Source organism: Mya arenaria, chromosome 10 (assembly GCF_026914265.1).
Source record: "Mya arenaria isolate MELC-2E11 chromosome 10, ASM2691426v1".
Lineage (NCBI taxonomy): Eukaryota > Metazoa > Mollusca > Bivalvia > Myida > Myidae > Mya > Mya arenaria.
This window is the reverse complement of record NC_069131.1, coordinates 21,509,238-21,528,394: the sequence shown is the minus strand read 5'-3', so window position 1 is coordinate 21,528,394 and position 19,157 is coordinate 21,509,238. Positions and strand designations below refer to the sequence as shown.

Sequence of the window (19,157 nt, the reverse complement as noted above, 5' to 3'; positions counted from 1 at the left end):
TATTTACAAAACTATCTGGCTTGTAAATCCCCAGCTATGAAACCCAGCCACTGTTTGTGGTCCTGGTTTCACAGCTGATTGCCAAAACTCCAGTTATTTGTTATATTGCAATTAAAGCTGCACTCTCACAGATTGAACGTTTGACAACTTATTTATTTTTTGTCTTGGAACGAGCCAATTTTTGCGAAAATCCATTGAATCCAGTTAAATAATACTGCTGACAAAAAAATTAGATTGCAGATCTTATATTTAAGTTCAAAAATTGATGTTTTATGCATTTTTCTTAAACCGTTTTCGTACGGAAATATGAAAATCAACGATCTGATTTTTTGTCAGCAATCTTATGTCATTTGTTTGTAGATCTTTACGTAAAAATCACGCTCATTCCAAGACAAAAAATAAAAAAGTTGTAAAAATGTAAATCTGATGGAGTGCATCTTTAAAAGCTCTGCTATAAAAGGACTGTACCGACTGACATTGAAATATATTATTTCGGAACGCAAAGATACGGATAATATCATGTTGATAACAGAGTTGCCTCCCTTAGTTTAATAATAACCATTTTCATAGCCAAATTTTTTAAGTCGGAACGCTTGGCGGATTTTGCTACATCAGTACACATCACGCGGTATAAATCGATTTAATAATTACTTTTGAAGTAAATGGCATTTCCCACGATTATCAAAGTAAACCTCGTAGGTAAAAGGTGCCTGGTTTTTGGCTAGAACCCACGACCGGCGTAATACCACTAGCATGCACAGTTACTTGGTATTTGGACATCATTTTTGGCATACATGTTATAATTTCTTGGGTCGATTCCGGGACACTCGTCGTAATGTCAACGCACAATGGGGGGTCATTTTTTTTAAATGGGTAACGTCTGTGGTGCATTCTATGGCATATCTGGGGCTATTTTAGTCGTTTTTAAGTCGGGTAAATGTACCTATTTTGACTGCCAAGACGTATTTTTTACTTGACATGTTGGTTTTTTTTCTGCATTTTCTTGAAAAAATAAAACCACCAGATATTTTCCCAGGCTCTAAATGAAGTGCTAACCAGGAGGATATGCAGTCTACTTTCGGTTTCATTAAAACAGGAAATAAACAACTATACGGGCACCTGTTTTCCCACGCTTTTGAGAACATTGGTTACAAAATATTAATTTTTTATCACATTTAAAACCTTTGCAAATTATGACACTCAATTTTTCCAGACAATCAAGAAGATTTTCTAGTCAATGAGCTTTTTTCCGTTTGGAGATTCATATAATTTTGATAGAGACGTGTCTGTCACGTCAGGAGAAAGACCTGCGGTTTCTGCAGGGCGTGATATTTGTAGGTTTGAACAAGAACATCAACTGAAGAATTTCAATTTTATTGCGTTTTATAATCATACCAGCATGAATTAATAAAAATGAATAAATAATACAATAGATTTTCTATGTGTAGTATGTATTTCATTTGAAGAACATACACTAACAGGACCAACTACACACTTTACAAGCCTCCGCACACATGTCTCAATTTTATTTCGTTTTATAATCATATCAACGCAAGTCATAGAATTTGGACATTGTCCACACTACACTTAACACCACTTTTGAATACACACACAAAGCCAATGATAATCCAAGATATGAATAATATACACAACGATAGTTCGAAAAAAAGTTCAAAACACTAAAATTCCTTATGGACGCGTAAGTTTTTTAAAGTTGTTTAAAGTATAACGACGTATCAACTTTGAAATTTGAATGGAATATTGGATGTTTTCCGTGTTTTAATTTTGTTTTTTTACTCATTTTGTTACTTTCTTTGAACTTACCTTCATGCTCGTTTGTCGGTAAAATGTTCGAAAAATATCAATTCATCAATTAAAAGCTATCATTCATAAGACCAAGCAAATCCATATAAAAACAATGAATTTGTATACAATAACCCTCCCCAACTCGTTTAGCACAACAATAGGCCAATAGATCAATTATCAGGTGATTGACGATGACCTCGACGACACACGTACCAATTAACGGATTAGTGTCAACATGTCCTGTGTTTTACGACCAGTGTCCTAGACAGGCAAAATAGCTGACTTACATTGGTAAAATTAAGATAATCGATTCCGAGGATTTTTTTTCGTTTTTTTTTTTTATGACTTTCCGGGACAAACATGCACCCTCCGTGACAGAGATATGATTTCCGGGATAATCCTGGACGTCCGGGACGTTATCACATGTATGATTTTTGGCCAGTTGAGCTACCTGATTCGTGGGATTTGGTCCACTCACAGATCTTCGCCAGTACTTTTCAGTATGCGCAAGAGCTGAACCCGGCATGTGCTCTTTGGCTGTACGCTCGGACAGGTACCAGTCACAAGCTAAACATATCCCCGTTTTCTGTTCGCGCGTAAAGTTGAAAAGCACCTGCCGGGTCCGGCCGGTGTGCATGGTCAAAATTACTGGTGAAGATCTGTGAGTCGGTAAATAAACAGTATTCTTGGCAGAATTATTTTAAAAAATGCGAAAACGCTACTAGTTTGTGCTTGTTGAGCGATTGCACCTTGAAGAGGACTTCCTTTTGAACATGCATGCGACGTATACAGTTGTTTTATTGAAAAATTCCTGTAGATCAGAGCTCGTTTCCATACATATGTCTCAATCCAAAATCTGCTAACCTTCATAACTTGTGAATGATAAAGATTGTATGAAATTTAAAAATATTTAATATGTAAAAATATTCGACTAAAAGTGGGTTGTTGTTTATTATGTGTATCATAGAGTATTAAAACACATTTTTTATGATTCTCAGCCCAAGAGATCACCCTAGGGACCAATCACTCGAATCAGGTAGCTTGACTGGCCAGAAATGCAGTCCAAATACCAAGTAACTGTGCTAGCATGTTCGCTATTGACTAGCATGTTAGCATGTTAATGTTATAATTGCTGAAACAAATTGTCAAACCGGGCGGATTGTTCTTACCCCCACACACCCACTCCTCTCCAATTAACATTTTTTTTCTGTGATTATGTGTTTTAAAATGTTAACACTCGCACTACTAAATAATATACCTCATCTGTAAGTTTTACATTAAATCGTACCATTGCTATTTTTCCTTTTCAGTGCTTAGAATGTCTTTTTGTGAAGACAAAAAAACGGTTCAGCCTATCTCCAGGGATATGGACAGTTCAGTGACTCTGAACCGGTCAGTTATGAGGCTTCTTTATGAGCAGATGACATCTCAGTCAGAGTTTTGCGACGTCACCATCACATTTGGTGACAAGGTAAAAAAAACTGTTGGAGTTATTTTTTTTAAGATATTGTAAGAAATTTGGTTTAATTTTCATTAACAAAAATAGTTCAGGTAATGTCAAAGCCTAGGTGTCAAGGTTGTCAGTATTCTATAAAAAATGGGTCAATATCTTCAGATGAAACTTGGTACACATGTTGCCAGAGACAATATGAAAATGAACAGCAAGGTCCATATTGTAGAAGATGAAAGTTCACTCCTGTGTATTGGTTTTCGGTGCATATATGCGTTTTGAGCCATTACACATTTCAGGAGATCTTATAGAACATGAAAGTTCACTTTTTTGTATTGGTTTTCTGTGCATACATGTACTTTGAGCCATGATACATTTCAGGAGAAGTTTGAGAAGATCAAAGCTGATTCCTGAGTATTGGTTTTCTGTGAATACATGTACTTTGAGCCATGATACATTTCAGGGGAATTTGAGAAGATGAAAGCTCATTCCTGAGTATTGGTTTTCTGTGAATACATGTTGTTTAAGCCATTATACATTTCAGTAGAACTTGGAGGAGATGAAAGCTCATTCCTGAGTTTTGGTTTTCTTTGAATACATACATACTTTAAGCCATTATACATTTCAGGAGAACTTTGAGGAGATGAAAGCTCATTCCTGTGTATTTGTTTTCTGTGAATACATGTACTTTAAGCCATTATACATTTCAGGAGAACTTGGAGGAGATGAAAGCTCATTCCTGAGTATTGGTTTTCTGTGAATACATGTACTTTAAGCCATTATACATTTCAGGAGAACTTGGAGGAGATGAAAGCTCATTCCCGAGTATTGGTTTTCTGTGAATACATGTACTTTAAGCCATCATACATTGCAGGAGAACTTATAGAAGATGAAAGTTCATTCCTGTGTACTGGTTTTCTGTGCATACATGTACTTTGAGCCATTATACATTTCAGGAGAACTTTGAGGAGATGAAAGCTCATTCCTGTGTATTGGTTTTCTGTGAATACATGTACTTTAAGCCATTATACATTTCAGGAGAACTTTGAGGAGATGAAAGCTCATTCCTGTGTTTTGGTCTACAGCGCATACTTTGAGTCATTATACAGCAGTGGCTTACAGGAAAAGGAACAAGGTTAGTTCAAACATATTTATTTAAGCTAGGTTTACTATTGTATTGCAAGCTGATTACTGACAGAATTTCACACTCAGTAGTTTGGAAATCTCAAAAACTTTAGCATATCCATTGACAAATAAAGTTTAGGTTAGCCGGTTAGGGCAGTGGTTAGTGCACTCGCTTCTCACCTTGGTGACCAAGGATCGTGTCCTGGCCTGGGCGCATGTGAGTTTGGTTTGTGGTCACCAAGTTGGACAAGTGGGTTTCCTCCAGTTTCCCCCACAACACAAGACCACACTCTCGCGCAACATCGTGCCAATGAGAGTGATTTATATAAGTTGCAATAGCTTGTTTTACAATCGTTGTAAAATTAAATAAGTTTAAACTAAATACAGTTTAATACAAATTCTGCTTGTTAGTTTCATAACATACTGTGTCATGCAGCAATGCATTTTAATATATGGATTTTTCGAAACAAATATTTATCAGTCACAAGTGTTATACATTCTTAGCTCAACTATTTAAGGAATAAGGAGTCTTTACTTCTCACTCCGGGCGTTCTGTGTCTGCATCTGTGTCCGGTTAAAGTAGTAGTGCACGTTGGCATTTTCACTTATAACTGCAATACCCTTAATTTAATTCACTAAATACTTCACACAGTTGATCAAGACAAAATCACATATTAAATGAGGTTTAGTTACAAAACCCAATATTATTTCAAATACAAATTATGGCTACTGATTGACTAAGTGTGTCATTTTGTCAGGTTAAAGTTTTCTGCGAAATTTGAATTTTTACTTATAACTTCTATGTCCTTCATTCAATTGACTTAATACTTCACGCAATTATTGAGGACCATCTTACAATTAGGTTACATAACACCATATCATCATAAATACAAATTTATGGCCCATGATTTATTTAGGAACTTAGGTTAAAGTTTTAGGTACCGGTACAGTAATTTTAACTTTGTAGAAAGATGCAATGCTGAAAATTTGACCAAGGATTGCATCATTGAAATACAAGCAAATCTAAAATAGTTCACATCTGTAGAAGCAGAAGATAGCAAAGTATTTTATATTAAGCTAAGAAATATTTTCTTATCTTTACTGTCAAAAAAAGTTATTTAGTATTAATGTTACTTACTTGTTATTTTCATTGGTTCAGGTTGTGACCCGTAGTGACCCATTTGAGAACCCCTTTAAGTCACGTGATTCCTCACCCTGTTTATCAAGCCATGAATTATTTTTGTCATTAGTTCAATTAATGTGTATTTTACATTAGAGTTTGTTTGAACATTAACACAAAGAGGACTATTTTGTGACATTCATCTGTTGCCCTCCTTTGCATAAGAGGAATAGAAAATGATGTCATTTCCAATAAATTGTTTCCAATTTGGTAGCAGAGTAACTGGCTTAGAATCTCCTTTAATGTGATATAAAGCATTTGGTTTATAAGTACTGTGTTTTGTTATGGGAGGTTGTATTCGACTGAAAATGGATTTTTTTCAGAATCACGAAACCTGCAAAAACCCATGTGTGTTAATTATGACATTCCTGATTAAAAAATGTTTGATTATATATACGTTACTGGTTTAAATAATTTAAAAGACGCATAATTGCATGATAAATGTCATTTCATTGAGTCACAAGTATGCTTTATTAACATTGCTTGATGATACTTTTTATGATGTGTTGTCAGTAGAGAGTTATATGGCCATGTGGATTAACGATAGATATACAATTATAATAAAAGAAAAAATGAGCTTAAAAATCTACACATATATGATTCAGTTGCATACCTTCTTGCAATGCCTTTTCAGTCAAGTAGATTTTAGTTAGCCAATGTAAAAAAGGTTTTTTATATGTTTACCAGTGTTTTATTGAGATCAGTTTAAAACAGAAAAAATATCAATTTTATAGAATTCACTGTTTTGAAAATTTAGACGGGTCTCAATTTCAAGACAAACATCAATGTATATATGGGGCTTGGACACAATTACCACTACGTCATTTTCAAAATGGCTTAATGTTCACTCAAAATTGGGGGAATTTCCTGAAAACCACAATAAAATGTCATTTGAAATTCTTTATCTACAGGCATTTATTAAAAATAGAAATTGTTTGTTGCAGTGTAAGATCACAATATTTTCACTTTGTTAACACCAAAAGTATAAATTTCACTCTTGACTTGGCCACTCGTGAATTATAGCTTTTGGCACTCACTCAGTGAAATATATAAAGAGCTTACACTGGAACAAACGATTATCCTCTATATATTTAAAGATGCACGCTTATTCCCAAATAAGCAGTATCACAATTGCTGCAATTGTTTTAATTTACTGAAAGGGAGCATTAAATAGCTAAAACATTGGGTCTTATGGAGGATACCATGTTTAATTTAAAGAAAGATGATAAAACACATATTTTCTTACTTATGAAACAATTGTTGATCTCAGTAAATCCTTTGGGACCCACGAGTCATTTAATATCAGTGTGTTTTCAGCTTTTAAATTCACAGAACTTTACAATCCTGTTATAAGTAACTAATATTTTCTTTAAATGCATTATTTAGTAAGTAGTTGAAGGTTTATCACTCAAACTTTATGTTTGTTATATGGTTATATACATACACACTTGCTTATGATTATAAATACAAGTATCACTTTAATGATTCAATTATTTACATTTCAGGGAAGGTTCATATTGGCATAGGTAAACCAGAGTGCATTAAAATGGCTCTGACATACCTATATACTGGAAAAATCCATTTGGAGTTCTCAAAACTCAAGGATATTTTGGAAGTTGCCGACTACCTCCAAATAGATGATCTCAAAGCTGACTGTAACAGATACCTGCGCAATACGGAGCTGACAATTAAGAACTGTGTTCCCCTGTGCCTGCTTTCCGGCTCCTACAATATTGAATTTTATTCACAAGCCTTAGAATTCATGAGGGCACATTTACCTGATGTTATGGACACTCCAGAGGCCTTTGAATTGTCGCCCGACTCTCTTTTGGATATTGTGTCCGATCCAGCATTGAGCTATGTACCTAGGATTTCTCTCTTCAATTTTATTGTAAAATGGGTTGATCTGGATCCTAAAGAACGCACCAAGTATTTCGCCGAACTGTTTTCCTCCTTGGACTTGACGAAAATACCCCTTAAATTCTTAACCAATGAAGTGAAATCCTGTCCACATGTGATGTCCTCACCAGAATGCCTTAACAAGTATGGAAATATAGTACAAATGCTGAAGAAAGGGATTATAAAAGAGAATTCTACTATTGATGTTCTGTTTTTGGTCGGTGGGATGGACGAAAGGGATAGGTTTAACAAGATTGTGTTTGTATACTTGATACAAGAAGATAGATGGATAGAATTATCGAGAATCCCGTACACTCTTGATTGCACAGAAGTTACGTGCTCTTTGAACTGTAAGGATGATGCTCTGTTCATTGTTGAACGATGGCGTTACGAGGACACAGGAGGGCAGATAAAAGTATACAAGTACGATCTCAATGCAAGGAACTGGTCCTCTCACTTGACCCCATTTGAGGACACAGATAGTGTTCCCTCAGGGAGTGATGTTCACAGCATGTTTGCGTTAAAAGAAACCAATGAATTCTGCATCATTTCTGAAGGCTTTCTGCCGCCTAGCAACGTTAACTCAGTTGTGGTATGTGCTACATATTATGATAGTGAGTTGAAAAATATCATCTCCAGGACGCAGATTTTTAAGACAAAGGAAGATGCAGCAGTGTCTTCATGCATAGCTGACAATAGGTACATTTGTTCATTAATATTCAACCCGCTTGATGAGCTGAATGGCCGAAATACTGGGCAGAGGTTTCTAGTCCGAGACACCAAAGGAAGACAAGTGAAAGGATTTCAAAACTTCTCAAGGGGGTCATGTCGAGCTGATGAAATACTTCCTATTGGGCATGAGATTTATATGTGTGATTTTGAAGCCGATCCTGGAAGTCAGGGTGAGACCCTCGTAAGATTTGACCTTCAGAAGCGCAAATGGTTGCGCTCTAATGGGTCAATGTTGCTGAAAAGAATGAGAAGGATGTATGCCCGGTGTTCCTTTGGGAAGAAAATCTATGTAGTTGGGGGAGACACAGACGATGGACCTGTTAACTATGCTGATGTCTTTGATCCCAGTGAAGCCAAATGGGAGCAGATAGCCCCCATTCCAAAGCCTTTAGCATGTGTAGTAATGTGTCCAGGGAAGATATCCAGTGAGTTTCACACTTGTCATGCAAACTGCCCTCATTGCAAAGTGAAGAAGAGCTTGTTTGATCCAGCTTCACAGAGCGTCACCTCAGAAGACCTATGGAGTGATGATTCTGACAGTGAGCAAGGAGACTGTTCAATCATGTGATCTCTAGATGCACTGATGATTAAGACTTAATGTGTAGGTATCATGTGTACATTCCTGAAGATGTAATGTGTACATTGCTGTAGATCATGATGTCATGTGTACATTGTTGTAATATCATGTGTACATTACTGTGATGTCATGTGTACATTGTTGTAGATGTCATATGTACATTGCTGTATATGTCATGTGTACATTTCCATTAGATGTCATGTGTACATTCTGGTAGAGGTCAAGTGTATATTGCTGCAAATGAAGTGTGTACATTCCTGTTGATGTCATTGCTGGAGATGTCTTGTGTACATTTCTGTAGATGCCATATGTACATTGCTGTATATGCCATGTGTACATTTCTGTAAATGTCATGTGTACATTTCTGTAGATGTCATGTGTACACTACTGTAAATGCCATGTGTTCATTGCTGTTGATATCATGTGTGCATTGCTGTGATGTCATGTGTACATTGCTGTTGATATCATGCGTACATTTCTGTAGATATCATGTGTACATTTCGGTAGATGTCATGTGTACATTTCTGTAGATGTCATGTGTACATTGCTGTAAATGCCATGTGTACATTGCTGTCGATATCATATGTACATTTCTGTAGATGTCATGTGTACATTGCTGTAAATGCCATGTGTACATTGCTGTAGATGTCATGTGTACATTTTTGTAGATGTCATGTGTACATTGCTGTAAATGCCATGTGTACATTGCTGTAGATATCATGTGTACATTTCTGTATATGTCATGTGTACATTGCTGTAAATGTCATGTGTGCAGTACTGTGATGTCATGTGTACATTGCTGTAAATGTCATGTGTGCAGTACTATGATGTCATGTGTACATTGCTGTAAATGTCATGTGTACATTGCTGTAAATGTCATGTGTACGTTGCTGTATATGCCATTTGTATCTAACTGTAGATGTCAAATGAATATTAAAAGCTGAATGTGTTTTAATGTCGAGTGAACTGACTTGGCATGTTATGTGAAAATGGAACAATGCTATGGATGTGAAGTGTAAGTGATGTCAATGAGTATATTGCTAATCATTGATGATGACAAGTGACTGAAAAGTGATAGGAATTTATTGTGTACATGTTTTCATTGATGTGAAAAAAATAAATGTTATTTATATAAACTGAATACATTAGTAATGGAACAAATGTTGCCAAGTGATTGAAGTGCTGTTGATGTCAAATTTGAGCATTGCTGTTGATGTCAATTTGTCAAATGGGTATTATTGATGTTAAATACTAGTGCTTGAATTGTTGCTGTTATCAAGAAAAGGTGATTTGTACTTGTTCTAATTTGAACATTGCTATACTTGTTAATTTGATGTGCTAATTATGTCATTTGGACAGTACTTTTGATATCAATTTGACAAATGATTGTTATTGATGTCCAATTAGATGTTGCTTTTGATGTCAAAACAATTACTTGTTAGTGTTTGTACATAGATATTGATGTTAAATCAGCATTTTTTCTGTAGGTGTACATCTGAACTTTACTTTTGATATCAAACATATATATTGCTGTTAAAGTCAGATAAGAACATCACTTTTGATGGAAAAATTTCCCAATGGAGAAACATTTTTCTCCCCTTTCATTCGTGTAAGGCGGAGTTCTCTTCCTGTCCTTACAGTGTTCTTTGCCTGCGTAGACATGCTACTTGATGACAATGTTTTAGTGTAACATATAAGCATGTGTTTTGTTTTATATCAAGGTATGCACATTGAAACTGCAATCTGTTTCCGTTTGACCATTATACTGTTAAACTTGTCTCATCATGTTACAATAATGAAAGTTTGAATCTAACAGTGGTATGTTTTGTTGAAACAGAGTCAGCATAATAATTTTGTTTTTTGTTCTGATTAAAATTCTGCCAAACTGATATGGAAGGGTCTCTGTTAGTCTGTTTTAACCTTGGTCCATCCGTCCATCTATGTCTGTGAAGTGGGTGCTGCAATGACTCGAGAAATATGCAAGGTAGGGTAATGAAACTTGGTATTTGGATAGAGGGTCATAAGGATATGAGACGTGGCATTTCTTCTGTCTGACATCAATTATGGAAATACTTCAAATAGTGAAAATACCACTCTGACTTGATCCGGCAATAACTGGAGAAAGTAAAATAAGCTAGCATAAGGAAACATTGCATGTGGGTCGAGGGTCATTAGGAGATGATGCATTGCATTTTATATATTTTACTCTTAATTGTGGTTGCTATGGAAACTATAATACTTCATAAAGTGAAAATACTGCTTTGACTGGATCCTGCAATAACTGGAGAAAGTATACGAGATAGAGGAATGAACTGGGGTATATGGATAGAAAGCTATAAGGAGAATAAGAACAGCATTTATTTCTGTTGATCAATAATTGAGGTTGGGATGACAACGGAAATAGTGAAAACACCGGTTTGACAGTATTCTGTAATAACTCAAAACGCATACAATCCAAGTTGATGAAACTTAGTTTTTGGATATACATGTACTGGTTAAAGAGCAGTACTTAGCCTAAAAGGAAAGACATTTCACTATACTGTAGGTTTTAAGAAGGTTATTTAAGTCATTTTATTTTGTTGGACAAAGATTGGCTGCTATGGCAGAGTTTGGTGAAAATACCACTTTTTGAATAGATCCTACAATAGCTCAAGAAGTATGCAAAGCAGGTAAATCAAACCTGGTATGTTGATAGAGGGCCATTAGGAGATTATGCAAATCATTTTATTTGTTTCTGTCTGTAAAAACTCAAAATATTTAATATATCAGTATACATTCATGGAACTTGGTATGTAGAAAGAAGCCAATGAGAAATTATGCTGTTTTTTTTTGTCGATTAAATATTGAGGTGGTTGCTATGGCAACGATAATAATGAAAACACATTTTAACTTGGTTTTGGCATAACTCAAAAAGAGAATAAAAACTATATAAATATAAGTTCATATGTTGATAAAGGGCCATTAGAGGCAAGGGATCAATTTGTTTTGTCAGAAGTTTATTTTGGTTGTTATGGCAAATATATAACCACGGACCTATAAACCGCATATAGGTCCGTAATATAACTACACAGGCATGTACACATCAGGGGCGTAGCTAGCCCTCTATTCATGTGGATTAATGAATGTGCTAGGGTGTTCGGGGGTATGCCCCATGGAAATTTTTGAAAACAATGGCGTATTCTAGGCGTTCTGAGGTGCTTTATCGGGTGCTGGAAAATGGGCAGGATCATGTAGTCAAGTACCCATACTGCCACTTTGGCTTATGTTGTTGTTGTTGTTTTTGTTGTTGTTTTTTGTCAAAGTCATGTGGATTCAGCAGCGTACTCCCGAGTCCCGTAACTTCGTCAGAATACTTGTCTGCATGTTATCTTGTACAGTTTTGAATATTGGTCACTTTAGGTAAAAATATGGTCACTAGGTCAAATGTTAGGGGGAAATATCCTCGTCATAAATTCAAATTTAAATCAAATTTTCATAAAATGTGTACACAGCTTTTTCTGGATGATATCTTAGACACATTCAATTTTTTTTAAATATGAACTAAAAAATAAAATCCATGACCAATTTTAGATTGAATGGCTCCTTTGACAGACGTATGGCCTTCCTACAGAGGGTATGTAGCTGAAACATTCTTTAAGAAATAAAATGCTAACACCAACTGTTTAATAGGTTACTTTTACTAGCCTCTTGTTTTCTCTCTATATATCTCATATAACTTCAGTCGGTGTTTCACGCCACGTGGAAGGTTATAATGTAATGAAGCAAATTGGATTTAAACAACAATTTATTAAATAAAATATTGCACAAAACATTTCACATGATAATAATAATAATAATGATATTTTATATGAACAACAAACAAGTTAATTGACACAAGCGAAGACATACATGTGGAATTAATATAATTGCAGACTAAGGAATGTATACATTACAAAGATTAAGTATTTCTGGAACAACCCTCGTATTTCCATTACCTATTACATATAATTTGAAAAGTAGTTTGTATTTATAATTAAAGGAACTTGAATGGAATTATAAGACAGGTGGTGCTTATTGGCAGTATCAAAAACAGAACCATGTTTCACAAAAAACACTTCAATAAGTATTTATTGCATAACATACTCAACTAATTTTACCAATTTTGTACCTTGGAAAATAGGAGGCTTGCTGGGATGAAAATTTAGCAATTTATTTAAATAGTCCCATAATGGCTTTAAAGCTGCCCTCTCACAGATTTGTCGTTTTTACATATATTTTTTTTTATTTATTTTTTTTGTCCTAGAAAGAGAAATGTTTTGCGTAAACATCTTCAAACTAATGATTTAAGATTGCTGACAAAAAAATCAGATCGCAGTTTTTCATATTTCCGTTCGAAAATTAATGTTTTATGGCGTAAACCGTCAGAACGGTTTAAGACGTCATAACGGTTTAAGAAAAAATGCATAAAACTTCAATTTTCGAACGTACATATAAAAATCTGCGATCTATTTTTTGTCAGCAGTCTTATATAACTGGTTTCTGTGGATTTTCGCATACATTGGCTAGTTCCAAAACAAAAAAAAATAAAAAAAAAAGTTGTTAAAACGTTCAATATGTGAGAGAGCAGCTTAAAATTGTTCAATCCCTTTTATTTGCATTTTAGCCGAATTATTTTAAAACAAAATATAGAGCAACTATGTCAAACTATATAATACAGGTAACCATTTGTAAACGTTTTATAGATGACGGCATAAAAAAGTTGGCATGGACGACACTACAATTCTACTTGTTCACGGAAATGAGTCATACATTTAGTACCTTAATATGAAGTTGTTGACATTGTCAACGTTCTCAATCCCTTCGTTCTATCATAAGTGTGTTTTAGTGTTCCCGCTTATGTCTCCTCCATGAGATCGCCGGACTGATTCTGATTTTATAACTTGGAACGCATCTGGCTAAAACAACGGCTAAATTAACATTTAGTCATTAAGTGGTTTTATATAGAGACTTAATTAGCCGTTTGCTCATGCGCTTATAAAGAGATGTTCGCCCAACACGATGTGTATTACTTTATTATACAATTAATTAGAGGGATAAAACTATTACTAAGTGAATTTCAGATGAACTAAGGAATCATTATCCAAACCATGAAACTTAACTTTCACTCTAAAGCTTTTTTTTCAAAATGAACATATTTGTTTTTCCATTTCTATAAAGTAACTTAACAAATATCTTCAATGATTTGCATTTCACACACATGCTCTTACAGCAGTTCATGACTGATGCTATAGACGCTACTGAACCTAGGGAATTAAACAGATGCATGACTCATTTTTATAGACTACTTGACAATGTCTATATTTTCTTTAAGCATTGTTAATGTTTTCATTATTTTTGTACTTGTTTTTCAGCGACAAGATTGTCCTATAGCTCGTCTGCAGCCTGACACTCTGATTCTCTAGTCGCATCTTCAAATCTCGCAATGTTTTCAGTACATTGTTTTCTTTTTCTTGTTTCGGTCTGACAATAAGTTTATTTTCAAATCTATCATCATCTCCCTTCCGATGGTCTTCATTCATTGATTCCTGAATTTTCTTTTGAACAAATACTTTCTCTTCTTTCAATAAGGTTACCTTTTCTTCAAGGCTTAAATCCAGATCAGCGAGAGATTTTGACCTCCTTCGAACTTGCTTAGAAGCCCGTGTGCGTGTCGTTGCTGTTCTTAAAATAACATCAGCTCTATTGGAATGTTGGAATTCTGGCCCGCAAAGACATTTTGACATTGTATCAAACAGTTCTGTTTGAACATCAAATGGTTTAGAGAAATTGATCGGCATAAGAGCCGCCGGAATCGCTGTAACTGGGGAATCCAGAATCAGAATCTGAGTAGTTGGTTCATTGTCCCATTCCAGATCAATGTCACTTGTGTGGTCGTTCGTGGTGTCAAGTTCGTCACGCGTAGACATACACTCAGAGTCACTTTCTTTACATTCACTTGCGTACCCTGTGTCGATTGACGTTTGCATGTTGTTTGTTACTGTGTCATCAAACGTGACATCAAGTTTATAATCTGGTGACCAAGTTATGTTTTCTTCACTAGCAAATTGTTTGATGTTTATGGATTCAGTTTTATTATATCTCTGATATTTGTTAAGATTATGTTTGCTCGTATCCTTAAAGTCATCTTTTGACGATTTAGTAGTTAAACCAACTTCATCACTAAGTGACTCAAATGTGTCATCTCTTGGAATTGTAGCGGTTTCAAGTAAATCATCTACCGCGTTTTCATATGAAAAATCGAAGCTAAAACTGCACATATCTGGTTTGTATGGTATCTTTCTGGTGGGTGATGGCGAATTGGAAACGTCCGTTTCATAATTAAACAACTTTGGCGATTTAAACATTTTGTCAATGACTTGCTTGTCGTCTAGCAATCGTAAATCTAGGTGATGTGACCGTTTCATTTTTGATCTGAATCCAGCATTTAGGCTTGGCTGTGAACAAGTCAGGGTAAGAGGGCTGGCCTCGTCCATGTGGTTGACATCAGAAAAAGAGGGTAAAGCATATGCAATGTTAGTAGAGCTTTTTGGACGCTTACTCGTAGACATAGGAAGGGAGTAAAGACTCGGGGCGTCTTCTCTGCAGTCCAGAAAGGATGATGATATATCTGAAACAAAAATTGTAATACTATGTTATGATTTTGTTAACAACACAATTATTCAGTTGTAACCCCCAAACCATTAGCTAAAGCTAATATTTGTTTAGTTCTTAAAACTGTTTGATGAATTATGTCAAAGGGCATGAACTATTTCTCAATTCTGATTCGGATAATAGCTAATGACTATTCACTATTTTGAAAATAGTATTAAAAGTGTCGGTAGATAAACACACATTTGTATGTCTCTTATTATCTGCTGTGTCATGCCTTTTTATTCATAAATTTGGTGTGGCAAAATTCCCAAGTATAGTCTCAGCAATGTCATCGATTTAACAATAGAATACAATTATTTGCGGCCATCAAATATTTGCTTCGAGGAAAGATATCATAATTTCACAAAATTGCCTACTAATGACCATTTCAGTGAAAGAACTACTATGTTCATACATACTAAACAAGCAATTCATAATTGAAAATATTTGTCCTAATGAGCGAACAAAAGGATCGACATTGACCGGATGTCTAATGTCAAGCAAACATTGGAGTATTGTGTGTGTGTGTATACCACGCGATAAATTGCGTCATAAATGCTTCGTCGGAAGGCAATATTTTGCTTTGAATGAAGACTATTAACAAAGATAACTTTGCTACATTTATATTTCCTCACCCTTTTAAATAAAATATAGTACAGTCTACGCCGCTTACAGAGTCCCGCCTTCGTACTTTTACCAGATGTTGATCTTAAGAGAGTAGTTTCTTAAATGCGGACTTCGACACACCTTCTCACAAAAAAAAACACTACCTGGTGGAGCACTGTCAAATTATTTTTGGGAAACATGTTTGTAGAAGGAAGGAGTTTGTCTCTGTAATTTTTCACATAAGTATAGAGAAAACTAGCTACCTTATCAAATAGGTCCGTGACCTTACCAACTCCGGTACTAAAACTGGTTTTGTTTTAAAGCTGCACTCTCAAAGATTGAACGTTTTAACAACTTTTTTGTTGTCTTGGAACGAGCCAATTTTGCGAAAATGCATGGAAACCAGTTATATAAGACTGCTGACAAAAATAAGATCGCATATTTTTATATTTAATATAAAAAAATAATGTTTTATGCATTTTTCTTAAACCGTTTGTGTCGGTTATAGCCATAAAACATTTATTTTTGAACGGAAATATGAAAATATGTAATCTGATCTTTTGTCATCAATCTTTATCATTGGTATGCAGATATTTACGCAAAAAAATGCTCTTTCCAAGACAAAAAATAAAAAAGGCTTAAGGTTTAAGGGTTTGCCAGGTAGCAATCAACATGTTCCTCGTAAAAAGCACTGTACACATAATGTTATAGGTATATGATTATAAAAAGGGACTATCCCGTCGTGAAAGTAACCATTATTATTTGCAAAAAGAAAAACGTTTGTGCGGAGTTATGTTCTATGAAAATGAATGTTTAAAAAATCAATATGGCAGAACATTTATGGTCCAAACTAGCAACCTGATTTTAGGATAGAAAGATGTTTCTTTGAAAAACAACAGATTTAGTACTCTATATAACATTTGTGTGTGAATAAATAAGTGGGACCATACTCCGACAGTCCATGTTATCGTCTTAAACGATGGAAGGCTCAAACATTTAACCGATAGCTGCACTCTTACAGATTGACCGTCTTGACAACTGGTTTTATTTTTTTGTCTTGGAGTGAGCCAACTTGAAATAAATGTCCGAAAAAAACAGTATTATTTGAAGCTAAAATTAAAATTAGATCGCAGTGTTTCCTATTTATGGTTAAAATTGATGTATTTTGGCTAAACGTGTTACGAACGCTTTAAGAAAATTTCCATTTTTCGAACGTTTTTATAAAGATTACTTAAGAGATTACCAATTAAGATCTATTTTATTACGGGTTATCTTATACTGAATTCAAGGCATTGATGCAAAAAGAAGCTGATTCTGAGACATCTTTTTTTAAAACAAAAGTCAAAAACTGTCAATCTGTGAGACTGTACCTGTAGGTGTGGGGATTGGTGTGGTCTTTGGCGAAGGAAGCCAGGGATTTGTTTTTATTCTAGTCCTTATCTTTGGCAGTGTATTTGGAGTCCCGAAATCCTCACCCAGCTCCTTCCAAACGGGACTTTTGTTGTGCGCATGCGCAGAATAGATCTCGGAATACGGTCCATATTCTCCTTTGCTTTGTGTGTAATTATACTCGCATTGCGAACAACGACATAAAGTATCTACGTTGATTCGTATTTCTGGTAAGGGGGTTTCGTAAGTGGAATTAAGCAATTCGTTGCGCCCTAATCGCTCGTAACATGTGGCGAAGCTGTTCATTCTGTGATACACAAAGTCATTATTTGTTGTGTCCGCCGATTTGGTGTCCACGCCGTAATTGTCATAGGAACTGTTTGCCGAGTAATTACAGTTTTTGTCCAGCCCAATATCTCTTGGAAAGTCATAATTACACAATTTTCCTTGTCGTTTCTTCTTCTTTGACCTGAGCTTAGGAAACAGGCGGAACTCAAAATGTCGAAACTTCATCACTGCAGATCTTTATGTCAACATCCTTCGGCTCCTTCTGAAAGCAGGATTAAAACATATGCTAATGTTTATTTAACCTCAAATCTACTTTAATTCTAGCTGTATTTGTAATCTGACATTCTTATTCATCAGAGGTTTTATAATGATAAATCTGTGGTACGCATAGCATCATCACTCTGGTGAATGAGAATGATTTCTGAGGGAGTTGTCCACCTTCTGTACCGTGTACTACTACATTTTTACCCAACATTGCGTAACAAATTACACTGTTTTAAAAGTCTGCGTATCGAATAAACCCATAATTTGATCGTCTGCATATCGCCTTCTTGCTCATTAAAAATGCCAGTGAATACCGCGTATCAAAAATGGGGGGGGGGGGGGGGTAGATATTGTGACATCATTTAATTAATCATTTCTTAGAATTAATACCTGTATACATGTTTTCCGTGTGTGACGTTTTAGATTCTTAATATTATTTTTAATGGTTGCTTTGAGACGATCTGACATTGGTAAATAATTTGCATGAAAATGTTTATGTTAAACATATAATTGTTAATAATAATATTATATTGTTTCGTGTACATGCTAAAGACATATGTTGTGCTTGCATGCAACATTTTAATAGATCGATGGGAAAATTTACTTTCTATACATGTAGTTATTCTCAAATTAACTTGGACTTTTTGTTTAATCATTGAATATGTATATGGTCCATGCATGCATGATGTTAATACTTTAAATTAGGAACAGACGTGTTGGTCATAGATAAACTTGACTAAATAACTCAACAGAGATCGAGAGACTTAGTAATACAAATTATGGTTAATTCTCAATTCCCTGATTGACTTACTGTCTATACATTTCACCACTCCTTATTCTGATGTACATATATGTTATGCATTTCTGTAGCTCAAATGCGTATTTAATTTGTTCAATATATCCTGCAATAAATACTGGTTAATCCAAATAAACTTGGAATTTTTATTTAATCATTGACTATGTATCTGGCCAAGAAGCTCAGACAGGATATATCACAGAATGACTCAAAGCCGATAGTTGACACTGAGTCAATATCAGGAGGCAATGCTTCATAGAATTGATTGTCAAACATTGACATTCGTCCCAGATAAATCATGTCTCCTGGCTAGGCAATTACAGAGTTTCACTTACAGTGATTGTTCCTTGGTTTGGTTTCCATAGCAATTTGAACT

The 19,157-nt window shown here is 35.0% G+C and overlaps 2 protein-coding genes across 3 annotated transcripts; one reads left to right on the top strand and one right to left on the bottom strand.

Annotated features, from left to right (window-relative positions):
- The first annotated feature begins 542 nt into the window (after positions 1-542).
- LOC128205105 (kelch-like protein 9) lies at positions 543-10,649 on the top strand. Of its 2 annotated transcripts, none has more exons than XM_052906532.1 (4): positions 543-628; positions 3,117-3,277; positions 4,295-4,391; positions 7,067-10,649. In XM_052906532.1, the coding sequence occupies exons 2-4, from the start codon at positions 3,125-3,127 to the stop codon at positions 8,758-8,760; spliced, it is 1,944 nt and encodes a 647-aa protein (XP_052762492.1). In that variant the 5' UTR covers positions 543-628; positions 3,117-3,124; the 3' UTR covers positions 8,761-10,649. The 2 variants fall into 2 exon arrangements, with proteins under 2 accessions (XP_052762492.1, XP_052762493.1); XM_052906533.1 differs by lacking the exon at positions 543-628 and adding an exon at positions 665-699.
- A 3,283-nt stretch (positions 10,650-13,932) lies between these two features.
- On the bottom strand, positions 13,933-17,521 carry LOC128204238 (uncharacterized). Its single transcript, XM_052905626.1, has 2 exons — positions 17,415-17,521; positions 13,933-15,415 (listed from the first exon to the last, which is right to left on the bottom strand). Exon 2 carries the CDS (start codon positions 15,354-15,356, stop codon positions 14,115-14,117), a length of 1,242 nt encoding a protein of 413 aa, XP_052761586.1. The 5' UTR covers positions 15,357-15,415; positions 17,415-17,521; the 3' UTR covers positions 13,933-14,114.
- Between the last annotated feature and the right edge of the window lie 1,636 nt (positions 17,522-19,157).